Below are 13840 nucleotides of genomic sequence, written 5' to 3'. Positions count from 1 at the left end.
TGTCTGATGACAAAGGCCGTGCCCACTGCCCTACTCACCCTACTTTCCCCAAATGTGAGCATTTACTAACAGCGCAACTATACTAGAACGATTGGAACAGAGACGGCAACTGCCAAAGGGCCCACCACACCTGTCATCACAAACCCGAATGCCACAGTGCTACCAGAGGACATCTATTTGAGGCTGACATTGACCTGGTCCCTCTGCAGCAGCCTCGCGCACAGGTTGTCCTAAGCTATGTGCCCTCCCCAGCAGGGCTGTATCTTGTTTCTACCTACTTTAGTAGAGCATTTGCACAGCACTGTGCATAAATTAATCAGCACACATGCTTCTATAAGAAACAGCCCCTGGATTTTAGCCTTAATTCACAGAGACAACAAAATAAAGTACTGGATTTCCAAGTTAAGAACAATCTGACTTTTTTCAGGTTCCCTTTCAAGAAATGCAGAACTTGATGGAAAACCCTGTGTGACTGCTTTCAACGGCTGGGTGAGAGTGCCCTCTTGCTCAGGTGCTACCCAAATCAGGAGAGCCAAGAGCAGGCACCAGCCAGGGGGAGGGGCTATCACTGATGAGCAGGACTGATGCATTGTAATTAATGCTAATAAAAATAGATACTGCAGGAGAGAGTAGTGCCAAGCCAGGAATCCCTACTCCCGGATAGAATTTCTCACAGGTAATGGAAAGAAGAAGAAGGGAAAAAAAAAAAAAAAAAAGTCACTTCTTATAGGAAACCTGATCTACACGTTGCCTGCAGAGGATTTTTGTAAAGTAACTAAGGAAATGCAACTAAAGACAGCAGCCCCAGAAAAATTAGACTAACTCTGCGTTGAAAACTTTCTTTCCTGCAACCCAAGGGAACCTGGTAACGCCATAGGCAGTCAGATACACTCAGAATTTCTAAGAGCAGTGCGTTCAGTCTGCAGCTTCTATGCAGCGCTAAGGGGACTCCAACACCCAGTGCTTCTGGTTGGAGGAAGCCGACACAACGCTGAGACTTTCCCTACTAAGAAGAGGAGAGCTAGGAGGGAAGAACGGGAGAGAGGGGGAGGAAAGGGGCCATTTTCCTATTGGCCTGGTACTTCGCAGTTGCTGCTGTCAGTCAAATCCCACTGGTCATTCTGCCGTCCATTCAAACATTCCCCGGGCGCCCACGGTGTGCAAGGCAGATCCAGATTCTCCGGGAGGGGGCGACGGGATAAGAGGGTGAAACGCTGGTGTCTGTGCCCCAGGGATGGTGGGATCAGACCATGGCAACCTAGTGCGCCTCCGAGGGAGCGCGCCCCACTTCTAGTGGCCTCTCTGGCAGCGCAAACGTCCGGTTAGTGCTGGGGGAAGTGGATAGGGAGGAACCAGCGGGCCTTCCCGGCGCCCTCTGGCTGGTCCACTAGAGGCCTGGGGGGAACTGCGACTCACCCAACGACCTGGACTCTGAGACCTGCCGCTTGGGGGCGCTCGCGGGCAGACCCTGCCGAAGGCACGTTTAGGGACGAAAAGGATCTCTGAGGCTCCTACGAAAAGAAAAATACCAAAAAGAAAAACCGGGCGGCGGATTCAGGCGGCTTCCTGAACCCAAAGCCGAGAGTCTGGCCGCCTCCCCCGGATGCCCGGCCCGCCGTGCCCGCGCCCCAACCTCTCCCCAGGCAAAGGGGCCCGGCGTCCCCCGCCAGCCCGGGAGGGAGCGTGGCGCGAGCAGGAAGGGACCCCAGCACTGAGCCGTGACCGCGGGCGGGGACAGAAGGCCGCGAGCCAGGCCGGGCGTCGTCGGACCGCGGGCAGCGCCCCTGGCGTGGGTACCCGCCTCGGGTCCCGCTTGGTCCCCGCTCGGTCCCGGCGCCTCCTCGGGCCGAGTCACCGGTTTACCGACCTCCAAACCGGCCCCGAGCCCTAGTTCTCGCTCTTTTCGTTTGAACAAGAGCCCCTGTGAGCCTGTGCGACCTCCAACCCGTTGTCTCCGGAGGGCCCTCTAGACTGCCCCGTGGGTCCTGAGCAAAAGCCCCAGAGAAGGACGGTGCTACTCCGGTCTTTGGGGGCCTGTGACCGTGCAGGCATGTGCGGCGCCGGCGACGCCCGGAGTCGCGTCGTTACGGGAGGGCTGCGGCCGGGAGCCCAGTGCCCGAAACCTTGCCCGGGGCTGGGGGCGCCGTGGGGGCCACTTTCTGAAATGGAGATTCACGTGAGCGGAATGCCTGCGCCTTGACTGCCCCCAAACGCTGGGCAACACAGACCGCCATGGGGTGCTGGGTTTTGCCAATACCCCCTCGGGTCCGCGAGGCAGCCACGCAGCCTGAGGGGGCGAAGGGCCCGGCGGCTGCGGCGGCGGGGAGGCGCCCGGAGTCTCAGCGCACACCAGCCCTGCTCCGCTAGCCCGCTTTCAACGAAACTGGCCTCCGAGGCCCGAGCCGGAGGCCGGGTCTCTCAGCGAGTTTGCTGCGGGAACAGCGGGCTCTGGGATTGCGGACGCCCGCTACAGTCCCCCAGCCACCCCGGGGCGGCGACGCCCCAGAACCCAACCCGGTGCGAGCTGCGGGGAGGGCCTGAGGCGGCAGGGCCAGGGCCAAACTCTGCCCAGGGGAGTCCTGCAGCCTTTAAAGCCTGGGAAAAAAAATACATAAATAAAGATTAAAAAAAAAAAAAAAAAGCTTCTGGTCTTCTGGTTTGGCATAGAGCCCCCCCCCCCACCGTCCCCTCCTCTGCTGGTGGAAATAGCCTACAAGCAGCTGCTCCTTAGATCACCCTCTTCTTTCCAAACTGGCCTCAACCCAAAGTCAGAGAAGCCCTTTGGGGGCTGGTGGGGCTGCTTTCTCCCTTTCCCAAAAGTTCTGCTAGTGGGTAATGTACTGGCCCTGGGCTGGGTCATCTGTGGGGGCCCAAGGGCTTTGTGCTGGGGAGCTTCCAGCCCAACTCCAGACGTAAAGGCCCCAGACTGTCCCTGACCAAGAGTCAGGGGCAAAGGCATTCTGTCAGAGTGAGCTCATTGGAGCACACCCATCCACCTGTGCTGCTGCCTTCCAGAAAGTCCTATCCCAGGGGACTGCCAGCACACTTTGGAGGTCAAAGGAGACATTTCAGTGAGTCCCAAATTTCCACGTGTCTGCTAAAGTTTTCTCCTTCCCAGCCATGGAGCTTCTCCTATTTGTGCTTGAAGAGATGGCAAATGCAGGCCTCCCCAGCATGTCTCAGGGAAAGAAAGAATATGGGATTGGGTAGATTGGGATAGGTTAGACACAAGGCTTCTCCAGCAGCTGCTTTGAGCACTGGCACCAGGGGCTAGGATTGCCTTAAGGTCAGGCTGGCAAATCCTCCCCCAATCAGCTCCCCTGTGCTCTGTCCTGTGGCAAAGCCTTCCAGGGAGGGGGCTGGACAAGAAGGGGCTTCAGATTGTGAAGAGAGCCCAGCTAAGCTTGGAACCCTTTTAGGGCAGGCCCTCAGCTATCCCTGCCGGCAAGAGGTTCTAGCTCAGACCTGTGAGAACTGGGTTTCTGCAAACATGGCAGGAAGGGGAGAGTTGGTGGCATGGACACACACCCATACACTGGGTGATGGTGTTCCAGGTTTTCTGTGCTTGCTCTGTGATGGCTTTTCACATGGCACCCATGATATTATCCAGGTCAGCATCTGTTCTCTTGGCAGGGGTGACTCTTGGGTTTGGCAGCCAGGGGCCCCAAAGAGGGCAAAGCTGGAAAGAACAGTGAGTCTGAAGTTCCAGAAAATCTGCCTTAGCTGAACACGGCAGGACCCAGTCCTGGAGAACGTTCAGTCTTGAAGCTCCAAGAGTCCAGGGAGGGGGACATTCATAGTGGAAGCTGCGGCTGAGGATGCTAAGGTTACCCGCTTTTTCAAAGTTAGGATTCTCAGACCCGCCCCCAGCTCAGAATCAGCGGGGATGTGAAAGATCACGCAAGCCCCATCTAAGAGTGGGAGAAGGTGAGGTAGAACAGACCATAAACTGGTCCAAAGTCTTATACCAGGAACTTACTGTCCAGTCCCACTCACTGGCCCCAGACCATGGTGCTCCCCCACAGCCCCAGCCTGTCCTTGCCAAGAGGTAGGATGGCCATGGTGAGAGCTGGGACCAGCCTGCTGTCATTAACCTTGTGGCTGAAGATGAGGTCTTAGAAAGAGTAGGTTGCCCATTCTTGGGGGTCAGCAAGGTAGACTCTGAACGTTAGTGAGGCCAGGAGTAAATATTTCCCCCATGTCTCCCAGAGTCCTCTAAGACCGACTCTTGCATGAACCTTGTGTGGCAGCACGCAGGACTCTGCATAGGGTGGCCTGGATGCAGCAGGCCCCCTCCCAGACAACAGACACAGCTTCTGAAGATGCCACCTGGATTTCTGCAGGGAACTGTCCCTGGCACTGGCTTGGAACCTACTTTGACAGCCCTGGTCTCAACACACACAGGAGGAGGCGGGAGAGGCCTCCAAAAACAGGCCTTAGGGCGAGTCCCCCCAGGGTTCCACTTTTTCATGTCTGCAACTCCCCCGGAAGATTTCTAGAATACTAGAGCAGGAGGAAACTTTTGGAAATCTTGCTAAGGAAATGAACACTTACAGAAATAAACACAAGCTTTTCTCATAGACACCAAGCAAAGCAAAAACTTGAACCCAGGGTTCTACCGTCTCCCATCCCGTGCTCCTAACACAAACTGCAGAGAAAATGTAAAAGGGTGGGAAGGAAAAGAGATGTGGCCTAGACACCAGTTCCACAGTTCCAAGCTGAGGGCAGAGCCCAGGCTCGGTATTGGCTTGGGTCCTGGAACTGGGAGCAGGGTTGACTCCAGCCTCCAACAGCTCAGAGCAAAGAAGGGAAACGGAAGTGGAAAGGACCAGTCCGGGAAGAAGCTAAGCCCCGGGCTTTTTCAAAACCGTAGGAACAGCAGTAACACCGCCCCCCTTCTACCCCCAGATCCTCCATCTACTCCCCCTGCCCTCCTCCCAGAGAACCAGCACCACGTGTTCCCACACGCGCCCTTGCAAAGACGCACACACACACAAAAAAACAGGATCCCCCTTTTATCACCCTTATTCCGGAGCTCAGTGATCTGGTTCCCAGGCTGGAAGTGCCCGGAGCCGAGTCTGAGCTCAGAGGCCGGAGAAGGGGTGGGTCTTACTCCCACTCCGTCTTCCCCGACCACCCACGGGGTTAGCGCCACGATCGGCCTAGACTCCTTGCCCTCGCCTCCCCGTGGGCCGACTGCCCGAGCTGCAGATAGGAGTCAATTTCCGTAGAGGCCCCATGTTAGTGCCTGGCGCTTCCCGTGGGGCCGTGGGACCCGTGGGGTTAAGTGTGAGTCCCCGCCCGGCGAAGAGCAGAGAGCGCCGAGCTGGGGCGGTACCGACCTCGGGGCAGCCGGCCGGGTTAGGAGAGAGAGTGGGAAGGCGGGATCCTCCAAGAAGTTGATTCTCAGGCGTCCGCCTGCGGCCACTGCCAAATCTTCTCCACTTCTGTCTCCTACTCCCTCCCCCTTTCCCTCGAAGACCGCCCAGGTCCGGAGTTCCTAGGATGGGGGCGGGGCGCTGTCCGCAGGAAAAGCCAAATCTTTGAGAGGCGCCCAAGCACGTCCAAACTCTCCCATCCTACTGGCCCGATCCTGGGCAGAATCTATCCCCAACACTGCGGCCCCGGGAGGACGCTGAAGACCCGGAGTGGGGGTAGGGTAGCCGGTAGGGCCTCGTGAAAGCTGCTCAAAATTTCTTCCCCCTCGAGGTACCCTCCACCCCCTTCCTCCCCTTCCTCCCGGCACCCTCTTAAACAGTCCCCCTCCTTCTCCTCTCCCCTCTTCCCTCCTCACCCGGTTCCTCCCCTTTTCTTCTCAGCGCGTCTCCACTCCGCCCCCCCCCCCCCCCGCGTCGGTCCCCTCCCTAGCTCTTTGGGCGTCCGCCCCGTCAATCACCACCGCCGCCGGCCTCTGCCCGGTCCTCTCCGCCTCCCAGGTTCTTGGAGCGCCTCCCGATCCCGTCTCGGGCCGCCCTCCGCTTTGCGCGGAGCCGGGCGATCTGTCAGCGGAGCCGGTCGGGGGGAGCCGCCCGACCCGCCGGGGCTCGGGTTACCAGTGACTGACAGCGTCTCCATGGCGAATAATTTGACTCCGACTATTGTCTGGCGCGGGCAGGCCCCGGGTCAGATAACCAGACCAATCAGGGCGCGGGCCGCCGCGCCTCATGCCCGCTTAGAATAATATTATTAAAAAAGCAGCGAGCGAGCTAGACGGGAGGGAGAGCGAGCGAGAAACGAGCGAGGGAGCGGCGGGCGGGCGCGGAGCATGCGGAGCGGCGCCCCGGGCGGCCCCCGGGCTTGGACGAGGGCGCGGGCGAGGCGCGCAGGCGGCCGGGGCGCAGAGGAGCGCGGGAGCCGCGGCGGGCGCGAGGACGTACTGCAGTGACTCGGAGGTCGCCCGGAGCCAGCGCGGGGCCAGGGGGCCCGCCCCGCCCGCCTCTCGGCCCCGGACGGCCCGGCGGGGAGGCGCCCATGCGGGACGGCGCAGCGCGGTGAGGGCGCGCGCGGGCGGGCGGGGGCACAGCCGGCACCATGTCCATGCTGCCCACCTTCGGCTTCACGCAGGAGCAAGTGGCGTGCGTGTGCGAGGTGCTGCAGCAGGGCGGCAACATCGAGCGGCTGGGCCGCTTCCTGTGGTCGCTGCCCGCCTGCGAGCACCTCCACAAGAATGAAAGCGTGCTCAAAGCCAAGGCGGTGGTGGCCTTCCACCGCGGCAACTTCCGGGAGCTCTACAAGATCCTGGAGAGCCACCAGTTCTCGCCGCACAACCACGCCAAGCTGCAGCAGCTGTGGCTCAAAGCGCACTACATCGAGGCGGAGAAGCTGCGCGGCCGGCCCCTGGGCGCTGTGGGCAAATACCGCGTGCGCCGCAAGTTTCCGCTGCCGCGCTCCATCTGGGACGGCGAGGAGACCAGCTACTGCTTCAAGGAAAAGAGTCGCAGCGTGCTGCGCGAGTGGTACGCGCATAACCCCTACCCCTCACCGCGCGAGAAGCGCGAGCTGGCGGAGGCCACGGGCCTCACCACCACGCAGGTCAGCAACTGGTTTAAGAACCGGCGGCAGCGCGACCGGGCAGCCGAGGCCAAAGAAAGGTACGAGTAAGTAGAACTTCGGCGCCGGCTCCCCGGGGCTCGAGGGAGGGGGTCGCAGGGCGTGTGCTCGCCCCCAGGAGAGGCCTAAACCGGGTGCCCGGTCCCTGCCACGGCCCAGCCGCAGCCTTGTCTGACCCTGCCAGCGCTCAGGTCTTCCGGGAGACCAGGAGGTCAGAACTTTGTCCAAAGCGGGCAAAGCGATCGGGAAAGTTGTCAACTAACTCCCTGGTCGCTTGTGAACAGAGTGGAGAAGAGCGAACTTGGGGGGCAAGGCAAGACGGTGGACCTGGACCCCGTGAAAGGGGGAGCGCAGCAGGCAGGGCCTGGTGGTCTTCGGAAGGACAGAGGGGTCTAGACTCGGGACTTTTCAGAGTTGCGGATTTCGGGCTGCCTGTGCGAATTTACCAGCACTTCCCCGAACTTCCTGTTGGTCTTACTCAGCTCTAGGCCAAAGTGTGATTAGGGGTCAGGACTGGGAGTGATACTTTCCTGGTGTGACCTGGATGTGCAGGGGCCTAGGCAAGAATATTACTTGTCTGGATATGGAAGTTGATAGGGAGACTGTTTTATGCCGCGTATAAAGAAGCAAGAGGAGAAGGACGGAAGTGTCCGCTGTAGGAGAGCAGAAGAGAAACGCGTGCCCCTTTTCCTGCCTTGTTGGACCCAGCAGCCCTTCGCTGGCCTGCCAGGCCCTTCGCTCCTCTCCCCACAGGCCCTACCGTCTTTGCGTGGTAGGTCGGTAGGTCTGGGGTGAACTGAGAGCAACAGAAGGGCTGAGAGTTGCTTGACCTCAAGGATACCAGGACTTCCTGAACTAGCCTAACAGTTGACCATTAGGCCCTTGTGGCCGCCAGTCCGTGGCTCCTCTGAACCCCAAATATGGTGAGGGAAACGGGAGAGAAACCGATTGTGGGCACAAAAATCCAGCGTGCGTGTAGCCGCGTAAGATACCTGGGGTCGGTGGTGCGGGGTGTGGGTGTGCGCAGCCCAGAGTAAGTGACTTATGGGGGGGGGGGCAGGGATGCTAAGCAGTGGAACCAATATCTGGAAGTTGGATGGGGGGGGCTTCAGGCTGACCGTGGCCTCCCAGACAATGAGGTTGGCGTATCCACAGTTGCAAGTTCTCAGCTGCCAGCCCTGTGGGAAGTTCCTTTCCAGGAAAACAGAAAGAAAAGGTCTTGGGAAGCCAGTGAAGAGAGAATCTACCCAAGATTTCAAGTCTCCAAATCTGGTTGGGGCTGTCAGTCAAAGGCAGAGCAGAAGGTGGGTTCTCCCTGCTGGGGTCCCCCTCTATCCAGCCTGGCATGCATCCAGACTCCTGAAGAGCTGGGTTCTGAGGCCAGGCCCCAGGTAAGGGTTGCAGAATCCTTCAGTTTCTGTGTGGTGGACAAGTCTAGGCCAGGATTAGCAATTCCCTCCATTCTCTTCCCAAGGGCTGCGCCCCAGGCCCCAAGCTTCCAGTCTCCCAGCTGAAGTTTGCACTGTGCCACCAGGGAAAGGGAGTCCTATATCCTTAGGGCCTTGTCCTTAGGTCCAGCAAGGACAGCCCTCACAACACCTCCCAGTGTGGAGCTAGAAAGAAAGGACCCTTAGCTCCAGGAACCTGACCCTCAGCCAGATTTCCCTCAAGCAGAGAAAAGCAATGGGAGGTGAAGGCCTGTGAGATTCCTAACTTCAAATGGGGGCCCTCAGCCTAGGATCTCGGGTCCCTCATTCTCCTGGCCCCCCTTCTACCCAGCAAACCTTGGCTCCAGGAGCCAAGACTCTGAAAATCCGGGCATCTCCTTGTTCCCCTCTCCCCCAACCCCCCTGAGCTCTGCTCCCGGGACCCCTCTCCTCTGGGGGAAAAAAATTGTTAGCAACTCAGTGATGGGGGGGGGGGGTGGGCAGAACCTACAGAGAACAGAGAAGATATTCAAGAGGTTAAGAACAGGAGAGGTGGGGAGATAGAGACGATAGAGGAAAGGACTAGAGAGAAATCGGGTTTTGAGAGATTAAGAGAACTGGCCGAAAGAACGAAAGCCCCAGGCCAGGCGGGGAAAATGATAGAAACCGAAAACACCCTTGGGCAGCGCCTGGCGGCTCTGGCTCCGGGTGACACGGCGCAGAGCGGCCTCGGTTTCCCCCCTGACCCGGCTGCTTTGCTCCTGCACTTGCAGGGAGAACAGCGAGAACGCCAACTCCAACAGCCACAACCCGCTGGCTGCGACGCTGAACGGCAGCGGCAAGTCGGTGCTAGGCAGCTCGGAGGACGAGAAAACGCCGTCGGGGACGCCAGACCACTCGTCGTCCAGCCCCGCGCTGCTGCTCAGCCCGCCGCCGCCCCCCGGGCTGCCGTCCCTGCACAGCCTGGGCCACCCTCCGGGCCCCAGCGCGGTGCCGGTGCCCGTGCCGGGCGGAGGCGGCGCGGACCCGCTGCAGCACCACCATGGCCTGCAGGACTCCATCCTCAACCCCATGTCGGCCAACCTCGTGGACCTGGGGTCCTAGAGCCCCGCCTGCCTCGACGTGCTCGCCTCGCCGGCTTGGCGCCGGGGACCTGAGAGACGGTGTCAGAGGGCGCCCTGCGGCCGGCGGGCCCCACCGGGTACTGAAAGACCCGCGCGCTGAGCGGGCAGAACCGCCGGCCCAGGCAGGGTGGATGGCTCTTTGGTTTGGCCTTTGTCTGGGATTTATTTTCAACAAGTTGCTTCGGAGGTCGTTTGGAGGCCTGGGACCCGGCCTTGAACCAGGGAAGGGAATAAATTATACACCATGCTCACACTCTCTCCCTACCTTCTCGCGGCTTCCTTGCTCTTCCCTTCCCTTCCCTTCCTTGCTCTTATTTCCAGGTCCTTTTCCTTCCCTCTCTCTGGTCCTTTCCCCCTTTCCCTGCCCCTCTCTCTATATTTCTGGCTTGTCAATTCTCGCTAAGTTTCCGTTTCTCTTTTTCTTCGTTTTTCCGGTTCTCCTCTCGCCAGCCTCTCGCACTCCTGGCCCCTGGGTCCGTATCCCTCAGCCTCTCTCCTCCTGCCTGGACGTCTGTTTGCGCCCTCCTCCCCCACTGCCCTGGCCTGGAAGTAGGAGGGGGAAGAGCAGAGGAACCCGGCCTTCTCCGGAGGCCCTCCGCGGGGTTCGGCGCGTCGCAGGTGTCTGCTGTGCGTAACTTAAGTGAAAGAGAAAGGACCATGGCGAGGAGGCCTCTGCACGCGCCCTTGCCCCGCTTGCCTCTCTCTCTCTCTCTCTCTCTCTCTCTCTCTCTCTCTCCCCATGAGGCCCGCCACCCTCTCCCCTCTTCCTCCCGGACTGTGGCCACAGTGCCCCCCGCAGAGTGCGCCTCCCGAGCCGAGGACTTGCCGTCTCCCTGTTACGCCCTCATGTGAATGTTCTTCGGGAAATATTTCTGCTTTTATTTTATAATAAAATTAGAAATCATAAATATATATATATGGATCTATACCATGAGGCCCACGAGCCGAGCCGGGAGTGCAGCAGTGTCTGATTTCCCTACAGGGACTCGACACCCTGGGGGGACCGCTCTGGGCACTGGTGTCCCATGAGCCCCAGGAACCGGGAGCCGCCTTCCCACATACACGATGTGTATCAGCCCTCAGGTGAAGGGACTGAAAACTCGAAACCCGCGTCCCCCGCCCCTAAAGCTCACTGTCCCTCCTCTGGTCCGGAAGGCTCCCTGTAAAAGCGGGGAGGGGGTGGCCTGCTCCTCTTGGGGTCTCTTCTCCTTCCGCCAGCGGAGCAGGGCCCTCACCCTCCTTTTTCTTCATTTTGGGGATGGGAGTAAGAAAAGAGAAGCTGTTTGCCGAACGGCGCGCTGTTGGTGTGTTTGGAGACGCCAACGCTGGGGAACAAATCAGGCCACGGAGGTTTCCTTCCTTAGTGGTAGTCACAGTCCCCGGAACCTGGTGGGACGCCCTGGGCAGATTCCCTGGCCCCAAGGGCAGCCGCTGAGCCAGCCGCAAAGCCCACGTCGTGCGTGTGGACGTGGAGCAAAGGTCTCCACGCTTAGAAATCTGTCGTTTGGAAAAGGCGATGAAAGGATAGGGGAGAAGGGAAGCCCGAGGAGACTCGGGGAGGCCGGCCCGCGGGCGCATGTTCTACATCGGAGCAAGGGGGCGCCAGGGCTTGGCCGGTGAGACCGAGGGGGCGCCGTGCACAGTTAGTACGTGCTTCGGTAGCGGTAAATTAACCTGCAGCACCCTCTCCCTTCTTGGGGATCCAGTCCCACCTCCCCCCCCAAATTAAGCGACCCGTCTAAGCGTATCCAGGCAGATCCGAAGCATGCTGGACTCCTCCAGGAGGCAGTTGTGGCTTTTCCGTCTCAAGTCGGGGCGGCTGTGATTACCGAACACGTTCCTCCTCCGCTACCAGACCCCGCCACCCGGACCCCAAGGGAAACAGGGAATAAGGCGCTCTTCCGACGACGAGATCCTAGAGTGTGGCGACCTCTCTGGGGACTTTCCTTTCTGATGAAATGAGCGCTCAAGGACCCTTTCTCGAGGATTTTCTAAGTACGGAGGATTCCTTCCCGGCCGAGACTCGCGCAGACGCGGACATCTGGGCAGGCTCACTGGGTGCGTGCGGAGGCTACACCTTGGCCTTTGCCCTGTGCGGGCCTGGAGGTCAAAGGAATCGCCAGCAGGCTAAGACTGCTTTTCAGGGCCCAGCCCCGAACCCCAAGAGGAACTCCAGCCCTGGCAGATCCTTCAGCCTCTCCTGGAGGCTCTGCTCTAGGGGACAACTCAGGTCCCCTCTGGCCCTGATCTGTGCCTATAAGGGCCCCAGCGGCCTGACCTTTGCTGACTGGTGGAGTGTAGAGGCAGCTATGGCCTTGGGGACCAGAGCCGTTCAAGCGACCTGAGAAGCCACCTTGAGCCAGCAGCGCTGACCCACCAGCCACCCACCCCCCTCTTCTGGGAAGGGAGAAAACACCGTAGCCCCTGGAGGCCACATCACCCCTACCTGCCTCCTATTTTCCAGACTTACACTCCCAGGAAAACAGGCTTTGTACAAACTTTCACAAGGACACCAACATACACACTCATTGTTCGATTCACTCGGATCGAAAGCCTGTTATGTGCCAGGCGCCGTGGATGGCACCAGAAACACACACCCTTTCAAACAGTTGCCACACTGGGAAACACACTGACCCTGTCATACATGTGTTCACACACAGAGAGAAGCAAACACACACACTCTCCATCCACACAAACACGTGTGCTTGGGCAAAACCGGAACACTCTCCTGCCCCGGGCATGTGAGACACGTACACAAAAGAGTCTCTCCCACTTACATGAACTCACACACACAAATGCAAATATACACGGTGTTTCTCCCCAGTAGCACGCAAACCCACACTCACAACTGGTGCCCCTGCCAGCAGCCAGTCCTCGTCCACTGGGCCTGGGGAACCGCCTTGCAGCACAGCTTGCTTTGAAGGTCTCAGTGGCTGTCTCCCAGCGAAAGTGATGATCTTGGCCAGAGGGGGCAGAGGGTCAGGGATCCCCCCTGCCGCACCTTCTCTCCAGCCCCAAGTGGGATCCCTGGGGTTTGCCGGGAGCTCTCCCTGGCCAGTAGGAGGCAGCATGCCTGTCCTGGAGCTTTATTCCAGCATAGCCCCGTTATAACTTCCCTCTTTCCCTCCCCCTTGGAAAGCTAACCCCGAAAATATTTACTTAAACGGGAAACTATGCAGAAGTTCTGAAAATAAACCGGAGCAGCTACTCACCCACTGCATAAAACCTCTAACAAGCCAGTTGTCCATTCCACACTCCACTAGACCCAGTGAGAGGCTGCGGCCCCCACCAGAGTGCACACTGGACATATAACTTTTGCGCAGATAATGCCAGATGAATATAACCGCTTCTCTGTTAGGCGTCCACCAAACACGGTTCCTAATGGCTTGTCACCCCTTCCCCCGAGGCAGCCGGAAGCCAAGAGTTTTGCTCAAGCGACCCTAAAGGACACAGCGCACTGGGAGGGGGAATCTCCCTCCCTTTCTGTTCCCCTGACCATGTTTGCCTTGTCTTTGTTCCCAGCGAGTTTCCATACCCATTCAAGCCTCAAAGGTGAAAACGAATGAAGGTAGAATCCAGCCCTTGTGGGCACCTGGCGGACTCACCTGCTTGGGGACACAAAGGTCGAGCGCAGAGGGGAGGGAGGAGGAGCAGGGGGCTTGCTATGCCTCCAGGGTAGTCTCCTCCTCTCACCCCGAGCTCAGCAGCCCACACCCTGACTCGGACTCGGGCCTTGCCCCCACCCCGTTGTTCCCACCCCCAAAGCATGTCTTGATGGTGTGCGACACAAGAAAACATTAAACAGAGCCAGGGAGATCTGAGGAGGGAACACGGGGCTCTCTAGTCCTGGGTTTTCCGTAGTCCTCTAGTTTTCGTAGGAAACACCATTTTGGCGCCTGAGAAAGCAGGGACCAGCCAAGTGGGGCCGCGGGAGTCAGGACGCAAGGAATTTGGCCTCCACCACTCCACAGGTCCCCACCTCTGGCCGGGGTACCATTGGGGTTCCAGGAGATGTGTGGATGTTTTTGTGTTGAGGGGCAAGTGGAGAAGGATGGAGGAGGGCCTGGGCTCTTGACGGAGTCCCCTCTTTTTTTCCTGTTGCCCATCCCAACATTCCAGCTTGGGTACCCTCTGCACTCAAAGCTGCCTAGGGCATCTGGAAAGGGTGTGAGGATGTAAGGGGGAAATGTGAGAAGTTCCGAGAGAGTGTGATAGGGTGAAAAAAACTCATAGATGGGG

General features: G+C 59.1%; 2 protein-coding genes across 2 annotated transcripts in view; one reads left to right on the top strand and one right to left on the bottom strand.

The window, feature by feature from the left end:
- Positions 1 to 13840, bottom strand: part of SIX3 (SIX homeobox 3) — a 94436-nt gene that overhangs the window by 15115 nt on the left and 65481 nt on the right. The gene's annotated exons all lie outside the window — the stretch shown is intronic.
- On the top strand, positions 6460 to 10509 carry SIX2 (SIX homeobox 2). Its single transcript, XM_043603299.1, has 2 exons — positions 6460 to 7091; positions 9251 to 10509. Exons 1-2 carry the CDS (start codon positions 6532 to 6534, stop codon positions 9579 to 9581), a joined length of 891 nt encoding a protein of 296 aa, XP_043459234.1. The 5' UTR covers positions 6460 to 6531; the 3' UTR covers positions 9582 to 10509.

The sequence above is a fragment of the Prionailurus bengalensis genome, chromosome A3 (genome assembly GCF_016509475.1).
Source record: "Prionailurus bengalensis isolate Pbe53 chromosome A3, Fcat_Pben_1.1_paternal_pri, whole genome shotgun sequence".
In the NCBI taxonomy this organism is placed as follows: Eukaryota; Metazoa; Chordata; class Mammalia; order Carnivora; family Felidae; genus Prionailurus; species Prionailurus bengalensis.
This window is presented reverse-complemented; position numbering and strand designations above follow the sequence as displayed.

What these genes read in the sequence shown, in the direction of transcription:
- SIX2 (XM_043603299.1), top strand. Translation starts at nt 6,532, where the DNA reads ATGTCCATGCTGCCCACCTTCGGCTTCACGCAGGAGCAAGTGGCGTGC. An exon ending in GCAGCCGAGGCCAAAGAAAG is followed by an intron (nt 7,092 to 9,250) that starts GTACGAGTAAGT and finishes CTGCACTTGCAG; the next exon opens with GGAGAACAGCGAGAACGCCA.